Source organism: Sinohyriopsis cumingii, chromosome 11 (assembly GCF_028554795.1).
Source record: "Sinohyriopsis cumingii isolate HCF-2022 chromosome 11, ASM2855479v2, whole genome shotgun sequence".
NCBI classification, from domain to species: Eukaryota; Metazoa; Mollusca; class Bivalvia; order Unionida; family Unionidae; genus Sinohyriopsis; species Sinohyriopsis cumingii.
The window spans coordinates 31,336,702-31,350,813 of NC_142971.1; the positions used below are offsets into that span (position 1 = coordinate 31,336,702).

General features: G+C 35.8%; 1 protein-coding gene across 2 annotated transcripts in view; it reads left to right on the plus strand.

The window, feature by feature from the left end:
* Positions 1-14,112, plus strand: part of LOC149787853 (nischarin-like) — a 121,896-nt gene that overhangs the window by 85,019 nt on the left and 22,765 nt on the right. Inside the window, exon 15 of one of the 2 annotated variants that reach the window (XM_089974075.1) lies at positions 2,053-2,140. The exons of the other annotated variant lie outside the window; for it this stretch is intronic. Coding sequence (XP_089830201.1) covers positions 2,053-2,140 — 88 coding nt within the window. The remainder of the gene's footprint in view (positions 1-2,052; positions 2,141-14,112) is intronic. 2 annotated transcript variants of the gene reach the window in all.

Below are 14,112 nucleotides of genomic sequence, written 5' to 3' on the forward strand. Positions count from 1 at the left end.
TTTTTTTGTAGACATCAAAAACTTGTTCTATTTTTGACTTTTTAAAAATAGTTTTGTAAATATGTGGTACTTGAACTTAGTCTGGTAGGAGTATAATACCTACTTAATTACAGTCACACTAAGGCAAGGTAAAAGAAGTGACAAGGATATCTAAGCCAAAATAGTCTTCTGGTTGCATTGTCTTGCTGGAGACCAATTGAACAGGAAATGTGCAATTCAGGAAGCTACTATATTTATTTGATCAGCTTTGAAATTGCCCTGGAGGGCATAACAGTGTATCTTAAGCCAGTTGTTGACCGGGTATATCAGTTTAAGACTTGACTAGTCATACAAAATTTATGTATACAGCAACTTTCTACATCAATGGTATCATTATCGCAGTATTCAGATCATTATAAAATCGTTTTCTGGACTACCTGGGAAATTCAAGGGTCAATCTAGCCAAAATATAAATCAGAAGTATTTAAGATATTATTTAATGGAATGGAATAAGACCAGGGGTAAATTATCAGAATTCAACAATACATATATGGTCTTGACCTTCATATTGATATACAGATAAATGTTGTTAGCCTTTTTCTTTGACAATTAGTAGCCACTGTGAAGATGACATTTGTTATGCTTTTTGATAATAGATAAACCTGCCCAAATAATCACCTCTGTATAGTGACCAAATGTGCAAATAGAACCACAGTATTTCTTAGAATTTCATTGTTAGGATAAATACTTGGGTATATTGTCATTCTTGGAGTTCTCCCCCCTTTTTGGATGAGCAGTGGTGGAGAAAGGCCGGATGAATGTACTAAATGTATTATAGAGGACAAATGCTACCCCAAATCTGCTTTTTGTTTATCAAACTTAACCTATTCAACAATTTCTATTAGAGTGACTGGATAATAATAGTTTTGGATCATGATCGTGGTAAGCTCTTGGTACAAATTGTTTATATTTCAAAATATCAAATTCATCTTTCAAACACTGCTATTTTTTTCCACATAGGTGGATATTAATTTTTGTAAGTAAAACACAAACCAGCTGAAGTATTGTAAAAATGAAGAAAATGTCTGCAAAAATCTGTATGTGCAAAATACATTGTAGTGATAAAAAAGAAATAGATAATCAAAATGTACATTCCAGATAGCCATCAGTGTTTGAGATGAAAATGTTAACAAGTATGTGATCATTAAATTACTCTTCTTCATCCAAGAGAAGATAATGGATGAAACTGTCACTGTTTCGTTTTAGTTATTATGTTAGTTCAACATTTTGAAGGAATGTTATACCAAATTCTGCAAGAACACATCTGAGGAAAGAAACTGGGTCACATGTAAATGATAGTAAATATTTTTTATGAACAATGTTCAACTTAAAAGGAAGCATGAGTCTTTGAACATAAGTAACCTGTTGGTCTTAAGGTTGACACTTTCTATATTTGGTCTTGGTTTGTTCCGTTTGAGAAAGCCATTTCCAGAATAGAAACAGCTGTTTTAGCTACCACATTTCCATATATATATATATATATATATATATATATATATATATATATATAAGAGCAAAAATGTACTAACACTGAAGACAGATGGAGAAAATTTTAAGAGATCTATGAATGAGGCTCATTTCCATCAGAATGTATGAACGATACATATTTTGTGGTTAATTATTTAAATAGAAAATTATGTCTATTGCCTGTAAAAAAAATTAGTGATAATTATATATGATACATAGTATTCGTTCAAGAAACAAGTTTGAATGTAAAGCAGTGTTCTGCTTTCATACGTGTATAAGGCAGTTTGGCCTTTTCGTATGGGTGGCTGCTTAAGACACATTTGGCTGTAGTTATTATTCTTATTGTTGTTGTTGTTGTTACCAGTGGACTTTTATGACAGACTTAACTTTAATTTTGTGGCTTAATTCCAGGACTTACAAACAGAATTTTATTGAACCAGTAATATTCATTTTATTGATGGTGTAGAAGAACATTGTGTAATGAAAAGTTCTTCATTTTACAGAACCTTTGACCATTAGACAGGTTTTTCTGTATTTTTCCTTCAGGTAAAAGAGGGGAGCAGTATTGTTCCTCTGGTTCATCGTTATAAGCTATACACAAAGGCTTCAGGCTATAGTTCATCAGTTGTTAGAGGTAACTGTAGACATCATTTTCTGGTATAATGGAGTCTATATATTCCTGTATCTATTATTATCTGCTCCTGATTATTTAACTCCGGTTGCTGGATTCTTCTGTGGTACCATATTTTCTCTATGTCTCTGGATACTGATTAAGAAAACATTTGCCAAAATGATATTTTCCTGCCTTGTAATTTTGGACATTGTTTTTAAAGAATTTTTTTATGGACCCTTTTTTTCTTCAGATAAAGTTGTTTTACAAGTATAAAACAATGAAACAGTCAGTACCACATTTGGAAAGTGGAGATGTGGCTTTCTAAAAATTGAAAGTATTCTCTACAAGTTACATGTAAGAGTTATTTGGTAAAAAAATTGGTAGAACCATATTTTTCATTATTTTTAGATTACCAGCACTGATATAACTAATAACATTTCTTTAAAACTGTAACTCACCTATAGAGAAAGAATCTCAGTTATGAAAACAATAGAAGAATATGTCACCTTTTTATTAAAATTTAAAACGATTAAAATCAAATCCTTGATTTAAGAATTTCTGTAACATTTCCATTCTGGATAATACTTGCATCCAGTCAAACAATTACTTTTAATAGATAATAAAATATTTTTAAATGATAACCTAGCACCAAATAGATCCTTATTTCGTCTGTTTTAGATTTTATGAATTCATAAGTAAATATTGGAATGTAATTTACATTGCATGTCGTCTTATATTAGTACTGTACTGTACTGTACTGTACCACAAAATGTGAAAGCATTTCATTGTTTATGTTTATAATAAAAGACACTGACATTCAGCTCTCCTACTTGCTGCCAAAATGCGATATTGATTTAACTGTTTGGAAAATTACAGTCTGGATTCTTCCTATCTCATCTGTTTTTAGTGGGTTTTTTATGACAATCTCTGGAACTAATTAGAGTTATATGTATGCAGATTTTCATTTGTGGTAGTCAGAGAGGAAAGTATGGCAAATTCTTTGCTTCACCAGCAAAGTTGTGTTTTTTGGTATGCTTGCATTTTCTTATGGACTGAAACCGAGTAGACAAAACAAAATTATTTTCATTAATGTATACATTAGGTGTGATTCTTATTTATAAGTTATGTCCAACTGTAAACTTCACAGACCCAGTTCTGCCATTGCATAAGATGCTGGCAGATCTGGGTCTATGCAGATTGTTAAGAGTAATCAGTATGTAGAACAAACTATAGAGACCTTAATCTGCCACTGCATTTTGCAAAAGCCTAACGGGGTCCCAGTTGTTTGCAGATGGACTTGTCAGCAAGTATAGACAGTTATTTGTATTTTATGACTTAAGGGATAGCCGAGTAACAAGTGTGGGTTTATTCCTTGTGCAAGGATTTCTCATTAATATGCTTGTTTTTTGGACATTGAATAAAATATTTTTGGTTGTTTGGACAGGGGAAAAAAAACTTGTGCTGTCCAGAAACATACAGAAAATATGGTTATATGGTACTAACATCATCTTGCTCATAAATTTTTTTTTACAAAAATTACTGATAATCAGCATGCATCAGTAATGTATTAGAGGAAATGTAGCTTACTTAAAATTTTCCCATTATATACATCCTTACACTATTTTCACAATTATTTCTAACTTTTCTGAATCAAGTTTAGTTGTTCTTGTTTTAGTTTACCTGATTCCTAAGGCTTAAAGGAAGTTTTTTCTACATGTCTTTTTTATTCATATTTTCTCATTTAGATTTTTTATTGAAAGTTAAATAACATTTGTGTTTTGTGCGGGAGTTTCATTAGATTTCTTAATTCTTTCCTTTCAAATGGGTCAGATTAAAAGTCAATTGATGACTTATGTCTCACCATCTCCAGGACCTGCTTGGATATGGTTGACAAGCATAATAATGATAATGACCTAATTTCAAGAGGATGACACAAGTTGTTGTTTTTAGGCAGTAAATCTATCTTGTGGACCCCTGTTATTTACATTCCTCGTAGTTATGGACTCGTTAAACACATCTCTCACCATGTCTTTGTCTATCTCTCTCACTTGCACACATGCATGCAGTGTGCTGTAAAAATCAGCAGGTCAGAGAAAATGAAAGCATGTGTCTCACAAACATTTTTGTAAAAATATTTTGCTCTCTGGCTTGCTGTTGATAAAAGATAAATGTTTCATTGATTCAAAAGTAAATCTAAGGTGTTTATTGAATAGACCTAAGAATCATCTGTCTCAATTTGAGCTTTACATTCAGCATGAAGATGACAGAATAAGGCAAAGACGTCTGTTGATTTAAATATGATGGTATTGTTTTTCATGGAAAATGTCAAACTCCAATTCAGCTGTCATGCCACAGAAGTAAAAAACATTGTGAAACCGGATTGATGTGAAATAATATTTCTTGTTCCCTGAATTTTGTATTATTGATGTTGGACTTTATATATAATGACATGGTTTTTATTAAAAAAAAACCAGTTATTTACAACATTATTTTTATAATATCGCTCAGCAACATCAATCAAGGTAAGAGGTGTTCATATAAATGAGGGTGCATATTATTTAGTAATCAGGAAGTTTAGCTTTTTCATCAGATTTATGAAACAGAGGTTTCAATAAGAAATAAAGTAGCAGAAGTTGGAAAATTAGAAGGGGTCAGTGCACAGCTTACCTCTGGTGGTACAGAGTCATCAGCGCCTGTTGATGGGGAGAGCTTACCTCTGGTGGTACAGAGTCATCAGCGCCTGTTGGGTGGGGGATAGCTTACCTTTGGTGGTACAGAGTCATCAGTGCCTGTTGGGTTTGGGGATAGCTTACCTCTGGTGGTACAGAGTCATCAGTGCCTGTTGGGTGGGGGGATAGCTTACCTCTGGTGGTACAGAGTCATCAGTGCCTGTTGGGTGGGGGAAAGCTTACCTCTGGTGGTACAGAGTCATCAGTGCCTGTTGGGTGGGGGGATAGCTTACCTCTTGTGGCACAGAGTCATCAGTGCCTGTTGGTGGATGGGGGGATAGCTTACCTCTGGTGGTACATTCAGTGCCTGTTGGGTGGCAGGATAGCTTACCTCTGGTGGTACAGAGTCATCAGTGCCTGTTGGGTGGCGGGATAGCTTACCTCTGGTGGTACAGAGTCATCAGTGCCTGTTGGGTGGGGGGATAGCTTACCTCTGGTGGTACATTCAGTGTCTGTTGGTGGGGGGATAGCTTACCTCAGGTGCTATAGAGTCATCAGTGCCTGTTGGGTGGGGGGATAGCTTACCTTTGGTGGTACAGAGTCATCAGCGCCTGTTGGGTGGCAGGATAGCTTACCTCTGGTGGTACAGAGTCACCAGTGCCTGTTGGGTGGGGGGATAGCTTACCTCTGGTGGTACATTCAGTGCCTGTTGGGTGGCGGGATAGCTTACCTCTGGTGGTACATTCAGTGCCTCTTGGTGGAGGGGATAGCTTACCTCTGGTGGTACAGAGTCATCAGTGCCTGTTGGGTGGGGGGATAGCTTACCTCTTGTGGCACAGAGTCATCAGTGCCTGTTGGTGGATGGGGGGATACCTTACCTCTGGTGGTACATTCAGTGCCTGTTGGGTGGCGGGATAGCTTACCTCTGGTGGTACAGAGTCATCAGTGCCTGTTGGGTGGCGGGATAGCTTGCCTCTGGTGGTACAGAGTCATCAGTGCCTGTTGGGTGGGGGGATAGCTTACCTCTGGTGGTACATTCAGTGTCTGTTGGTGGGGGGATAGCTTACCTCAGGTGCTATAGAGTCATCAGTGCCTGTTGGGTGGGGGGATAGCTTACCTTTGGTGGTACAGAGTCATCAGTGCCTGTTGGGTGGCAGGATAGCTTACCTCTGGTGGTACAGAGTCACCAGTGCCTGTTGGGTGGGGGGATAGCTTACCTCTGGTGGTACATTCAGTGCCTGTTGGGTGGCAGGATAGCTTACCTCTGGTGGTACATTCAGTGCCTGTTGGGTGGGCGGATAGCTTACCTCTGGTGGTACAGAGTCATCAGCGCCTGTTGGGTGGGGGATAGCTTACCTCTGGTGGTACAGAGTCATCAGTGCCTGTTGGGTGGGGGGATAGCTTACCTCTGGTGGTACAGAGTCATCAGTGCCTGTTGGGTGGGGGATAGATTACCTCTGGTGGTACAGAGTCATCAGTGCCAGTTGGGTGGGGGGATAGCTTACCTCTGGTGGTACAGAGTCATCAGTGCCTGTTGGGTGGGAGGATAGCTTACGTCTGGTGGTACATTCAGTGCCTGTTGGGTGGGGGGATAGCTTACCTCTGGTGGTACATTCAGTGCCTGTTGGTAAGGGGATAGCTTACCTCTGGTGGTACATTCAGTGCCTGTTGGGTGGGGGGAAAGCTTACCTCTGGTGGTACAGAGTCATCAGCGCCTGTTGGGTGGCAGGATAGCTTACCTCTGGTGGTACAGAGTCATCAGCGCCTGTTGGGTGGCAGGATAACTTACCTCTGGTGGTACAGAGTCATCAGTGCCTGTTGGGTGGGGGGATATCCCCTGCTGGCTGCAATGGTTTATCAGCTCAAGTTAGCCTATCTTTCCTTGTTTGAAAATGTGACATTTATTAGAAAACAAAATTTGTGTTGAAGAATTTTGTATAAATTCATGTTAATAATTCATATATCTGGATACTTTTCCTGATCATCATATGGGTTCTGTTCCATTAATAAGGAAATCCTGTATCATCAGGTTCATTAATGTTGAACCATTGCAATATGTTCATAGTTCTGATCATCATATGGGTTCTATTCCATTACTAAGGAAATACTTGCAGAATCATTAATGTTGAACCATTGCAATATGTTCATAGTTATTTGAATGCAGAGAATATATCTTAGCTGATAGTACTGGTATGCAAGTTGCCAGGTAATAGAATAATAAGGAAAATAAGCAAACTTACAGTTTTATAAAAATACAAACAAAAATAGAAAAAGAAAGTTAATTAACTTAAGAAAATGATGTATTATAGTGTAGGCAATGCTTGGACAAAAGAAACTGCAGCCCACCATTATAGTTCTGTTTATTTGTTGAAATCTTGCAAATTATAAATAATTACAGATTCATTTGTACAAGAATTAAGGAAATATACTCACTTTCATTAAATGTGAAATATATGTATGTATGTTGTGTTCATGTTGTATTTTATGTTCATCTGTTGTATTTCAGTCAGACTCCAGGTACGGTGTTTGACATGTCAATTGTCACTGGTATCATGTATTAATCTTTTCTTGCATGCCATGTACTTTATACTGCACAGTTATTTACTGAACTCTCTGAAAATGTTTTGTAAGCCAGATTTTGACTTATTATTTAGCCAGATTCCTTCTTTGAATAATTATTAGCACTAGCAGATAATTACCACTTGTGAACCTGATCAGTTGAGTTTGAAAGGAAAGAGACCAAACATTTATGGCTCTCTTTGATGTGGATTGAATTTGTGTCATGCAGTTTGATGATGAATTGAAAAAAGTAAGCTTATTCAGTGCTTAGACTGATCTACATAGAAAGGAAGATGTTAATCTTAACTGAATGAATATTCACTTAATCAATAATCACTTACTGATGCATTATAAAACCATTTTAAATGAACACTTTTTAAATTTTGGAATTGTATGTGACAATTCTCATTCAACTGCATGGTGAAAAATCACTGTTTTCCAAATTCTGTTCAGACTGTTAGAAAATGGTAAAATGAATCGATTGTGGTTTGGAATACTGTTAGAAATGACTGAACCAGAGTACTGAAACCTTTTTGAAAAGCTCTTTGTTTGATTTTGGAGAATATTTTTCTTTAATCTAATATGGTTTGTCACAAATGCACCAACTTTTTGTGTGTTGATTTTTGAAACATGAGATGGGAAATGTAATTGTTAACTTCTGTCTGTCTACTGTTGTATGCCATTATTGTTAATGTTGTTTCAAATCTGACCATTTCTTCTGTTCTGTCAACTTGGATCTGCATAAAGCAAAATCACATCTTTTTTATAATATTCAGAAAGCTTTTTCGTTCATTACCTTTTTTCTTCAAAAAGGTTAATTGTTCATTTGTTCTCAACATTCATGGATTGTAGTAACCATGAAATTCAAAGAATTTTTTACCCCACAAACAGGAGCAAATTAGCATTATTAGTCCAATGTATTAACCGAAACATGTACAAAAAGATGTGAACATTTTTTATTTTACACAAGTGGTGTTCATTCCTGTGACTACTGTAATCAAAAAATGAACCAGGCTTTCATTACTTTAAATACCTTTAAAAAAATAAATTAAGTTGTCACTTGTTTGATTCTCGATGATCTATATCATTTTAAAATTTTGATGTGCATTGTTATGATCTTTACCCTCAAAGTCAATATTCTTAGACTTGGATAATCCTCCAATTCACCAGTTAGGGATTGTATCCTGGAAATGCATCACTATACTTGCTTATAAATCGTATCCACCGGCAAACAACATAGGCCCTGATCCACCGTTGTATAATGGGCCAGCAGATTGGGGTCTATGTTGTTTGTTCTACTGATGACTCCTAACAAACTGCATTGACTCATATCAGCTGGTATGTTAGATGGTGACAGATCTGGGCCTCTGCAGTCTGCATTTGGACTTGTATTCTACTGTAAATATATATGGTACTTTATAAAATATATCATTAAGATACTTTCACTCAAATACCTGTGTAACTTCTGTAGAAGGACATTATCATACAAAACTTGGAGAAGTGCACTCACATGGCATTAATGGAATCTCTGTTGGGTTGAGACTAAAAAAGGAAATACCAGTAGAAGACTGATTTCTTAATACCTCAGTTTCCTTGTTGTGATGCTAACTCAGCATGTTGTTTTGATGCAAACTCTATACCAAATATTGTTTTTTTGTTGACTTTAGACTGTACACTGAATATTGTTTTGTTGCTGACTCTATACTGAATATTGTTTTGTTGCTGACTGTACACTGAATATTGTTTTTTTGCTGACTCTACACTGAATATTGTTTTTTTGCTGACTCTTCACTGAATATTGTTTTGTTGCTGACTGTACACTGAATATTGTTTTGTTGCTGACTGTATGTACACTGAATAGTTTTTTTGCTGACTCTAGACTCTACACTGAATATTGTTTTGTTGCTGACTGTACACTGAATATTGTTTTGTTGCTGACTGTACACTGAATAGTTTTTTTGCTGACTCTAGACTCTACACTGAATATTGTTTTGTTGCTGACTGTACACTGAATATTGTTTTTTGCTGACTTTAGACTACACTGAATATTGTTTTGTTGCTGACTGTACACTGAATAGTTTTTTTGCTGACTATACACTGAATAATTTTTTTGCTGACTAGACTCTACACTGAATAGTGTTTTGTTGCTGACTCTACACTGAATATTGTTTTGTTGCTGACTAGACTCTACACTGAATATTGTTTTGTTGCTGACTCCACTCTACACTGAATATTGCCTTGATGCTGACTCTAGACTACACTGAATATTGTTTTTTTGCTGACTACACTCTACACTGAATACTGTTTTGTTGCTGACTAGACTCTACACTGAATATTGCCTTGATGCAGACTCTACACTGAATATTGCCTTGATGCTGACTCTAGACTACATTGAATATTGTTTTGTTGCTGACTCTACACTGAATATTGTTTTGTTGCTGACTATACACTGAATATTGCCTTGATGCTGACTCTAGACTCTACACTGAATATTGTTTTTTTGCTGACTCAACACTGAATATTGTTTTGTTGCTGACTCCACACTGAATATTGTTTTGTTGTTGACTTTATTTTTCTTACTTTTTTGCTTCTTTTCTTTATGATTTCTTTTTAATATTTACTTGCATGGTAACAAAATATTTTATATCTAATTTTAGTAACTTTGATGACAGGATATTAGTACTTTTCATGTATAGTGAATAGTGTTCAGTTGTGGCCATATTTAGTTGTTATTGGTGACTTATAGACAGAAAAATTATGTAAATTCATGGAGGCAAATTGCAATGTGATATTTAGACAAAGACGTAAGTGGAAAAGTTGACCTTGGGTTAGTTCCTGATGTAGTGCAATGATAGAACTGTACAACTAAAAGAGAGCTGAATAATAGGACTTGAATCAGTTTCTGTTTTTTATTTTATTTCATTTCATTTAACATTAACCATCATGAGAGGTCGTGTTAGTGGGAATGTGCGAGTGTATGCATTATTAGTGTTATATGTCAATAAATGTAATATTATCTATTTTTGTTTGTTTGTCTTTGTCTGTTGAGTGACTATCGCCTGTCCTAAACAATCACCCTTCCAATCTTAAGTATCTGACTAAGTAAAGGGAGTTCATGACTCCCAGTCATGCAGTGTTCCTCGTTCTTTGGTTGACCTCTTGTCAGATTCTTGGTCTGGAATAACAGTCAATGACTTTTTATTTCTATAATAAAGGTGCATACCACCTTCAGTTTAGAGACCTACTTTTCATCTTTTTACCTTTGCTCACTGGCTTTCCAATGTGAGGGTATATTTTCTTGTGTCTGATTGTCATATCTCAAAATCATCTCATGTGGATATTATCTGGCAGTAGTCTTTTATTCTACATCTCAGTTGTGGGGTCATTCAGCCTTCCACCAATTTAAAGTAACAGTTGCAACAGGTTTTGTGTTACTGATGTTAAAATGATTTTCTTGGTGGGTGTAAAACTAATTTTAATGATGTAAAACCACCTGTTGCTATTCCATCATCCCACCCACCCCTCCGACTAGTTTAGGCTGTGTCCTTAAAAGAATAAAGGACTGCTTATGGGCATGGTATCTGGGGGTTGGACCAGGTTTGATCTCATGTTCTTGAATCTTCTGGTTCACCCAAATGGGAGAAGTTCTCATTATATAGTCAGGATATTTTCCACCCAGAAAAGTACCAACTACACAGTAGCAACAATTTAATATTACATCATATCACGTCATCAAAATTACTTTACCCCAACCCCTTCCAAAAAATACATTTTAGATCAAGACAACTAGTTTGAGAAATGAAGAGTAAATAAAGTTTGGATAAAAGACAACTACTGGCTTTAGAAAGCAAAGTGGATAGAAAAAGTTGCATGATAAATAAAATTAAGGTCTTAATTCTTCAAGATTTGCTTGCGTCCGACATGGGCAAACCGGATCCCACTTAAGTTCTTCCTGAGTGTTATTATACACATACAAGTTTATCAATATGCCTTTCAGCCATTGCAGATAATTTCCAATCATACTGCACTACAATCATGTTTGAACATGACTTTCATGCAACAAACATAAGTACTACAGTGTAAGGCACTGGCTTGTAAAGTAATCTGTTAAATAGGTCTTTGTTTGCCTTAAAAGGGGTGAACAGTCTTCATTAAATAGAAAGTCAGTTTATTGCTTTTTGACTTGTTGAAAATTATTTAAAAAATAAGCATATTACAGGATATTAATGCATAAATATTTTAAGGTAGACTTGATCTAGCAGTTTTGGTTATACATGTATGAGATTTGTAGATAAAGGTTATATCATACCCAGGCAGTGACAGTACACTGTCTTGCTCAGAAATACACTATGATAATTTACCTGGCCTGGTATGAATTAAATTAAAATCTGTGATCTTTCTGATCATGAGTCTGGCATGCCACCATGACTCTGCAGCACTTTATGAATCTGTAAGTTTTGGTCTGTGCTATTGGCTTATTTTGTCTTGCATTTGAGTACAATTTAGTTGTGTTTATTTATTGTTAAAAGTTGCCATTAAAATGTTAGATAAGGACAGTTATGAGATATATATAGGTTAAAGGGCTAGCAGATCACGATCTCTTCTGTTCATTCTGTTTATTACTACAAGCATAGACCCAGGTCTGCCAATGCATTTTGTTGTTTTGTGTAAAATGAGACATTTTTGACAGGTACTTAATGGAGTTTTAAACTGTGCATTTAATTAAGTGGATGTACCTCTACAGATGCCTAAACTAAAGATTAAAAGAGAAGAAAATTAAGATGACATTCAAGGGTGTTACCTTGAACAGTTAGAACAATGCTACAACTGGGAACAAATTAAACACCTGTCAAGATTAGTTTTTTATTCCATATTTTCACTGAAGGAAATGGATTCGACACAGCCATAAAAGCAAGCCATCCAATGATGTTTTGCTTAAACCATTGTTCTTAAATTTGCACCAACAAAGATTCTGATTTGCTTTAGTATAATGCACCAGCAGATCTGGGTCTGTGTTGTTTGTTCTACCAATTGCTCCTTACAAAGTGTACAGACCCAGATCTGTCAATGTATTGTGTGATGGCAGATCTGAGTATGCAGTTTGCAATTGGACTCCTTATGTAAGTGAGTATATATGATAGATTATTTATTCAGATGCTTAAATCTTAACACAGTAATGTGCACTGTTATCACTGAAGTATTTTTGGCATCAGTTTTACATCATAGATGCAATGAAGTGAACAGTTTTGAACCTTGAGCATAACTATCACAACTTCTTACTCCTGTCTGGGCTTCTCACCTTTGCTTTCCCTGGTGGGGTTGAGTGGAATCTACCAACTATTTGTCTTTAGTGCATTATCCATCGATGTCCCTTTTGCCTCTAGCTATGCTTAAATTTGCCATAGGTAATAAAAAAGGATTAAAATGGAATTTTAAAACTGGTGGCAGTTAAAACATTCAAGTTTGATAGTGATCTACAGAGTTTTAATGCAAAGTTTAGATATGCATAGTAGTATAATGTATTTTCGACGTTGAATTAATTATAAAAAGGGACATTTTTGCAAAAGTACAAAGTATGGAATGAATCATTACTTTAAAAGAAAATACTTTGGTAAAAGTGGAAAGTATAACACATTCTGGTAATGAATTAACACTAAAGTTTAATGAGAGCAAATGGAAATCATGTTATTGCTTAAATGGTGTCAGTCTTATCCAATATGGTCACCACAGCAGCCATCTTTAAATTATTGTTATTGTTATACCTACTGAACAGAAAGTATTATCAACATAGGGTTTTCTCCAGAAGAATCCTTATGATGTTGTAGTTGGTCCTAAATGAAAATGGTGCTGATCTGATGTTTAATATGGCTACCACAGTGGCCATCTTGAAAATCTTGTTATATCTACTTCTTGATGGATGGTCATATCAACCAGGTGTAACAAGATGAAGCCAGATGGGAATGCATGTTGCAAAAACACTGAATGAAAATGGTTATATGTTGTGCAATATGACTGCTACAGTGCCTATCTTAAAAATAACACTACATTCAGCAGAAGACTTCTTACAATGTCTAGTTGGTCCTAAATGAAAATTGTGCTGTTTAAACATCCAATATGGCAGCTGTGGTGACCATCTTTAAAATCTTGTTATAGCTATTCCCTCTAAATCAGTGGTTTCCAAACTTTTTCAGGCTACCACCCCATTGGTTATCCTCACCACCCCTTTCCTTAACCAGTAAAAAGCATTATTCAGTATTAGTGCCCCCCTCAGTAATCCCACTGCCCCCCAGGGGGCGGTACCACCCACTTGGGAACCAGTGCTCTAAATGGATGGTTGTATCAATCTGGGGTTCTTACTAAATGACATCTTATCATGTCTAATTGGTCCTAAATGAAAATGATGCTGCTCAGTTATCCATTATGGCTGCCACAGTGTCATGAAAATCTTTTTATGACTATTCTCCTTAATGAATGTCATATCAGCTTGGGACTTATTTTGATGTCTGGTCAATTATAAATAAAAATGGTGCCAATCTGACTTCCATTATAGCCATCACAATGGCCATTTTGAAAATGTTATTATATACAGTAGGTACTTAGATGGGTGGTCATATCAGTATTGTGCTTTCACCAAAACGACTTCTTAACATATCTACTTGATCTTAAATTTAAATGGTACCAATCTGATGTCCAGTATGACCTCTGTGACAGTCATCATGACAATTATGTTATCATTGCTCATTCAAAATGGAAAGTTGAATCAAC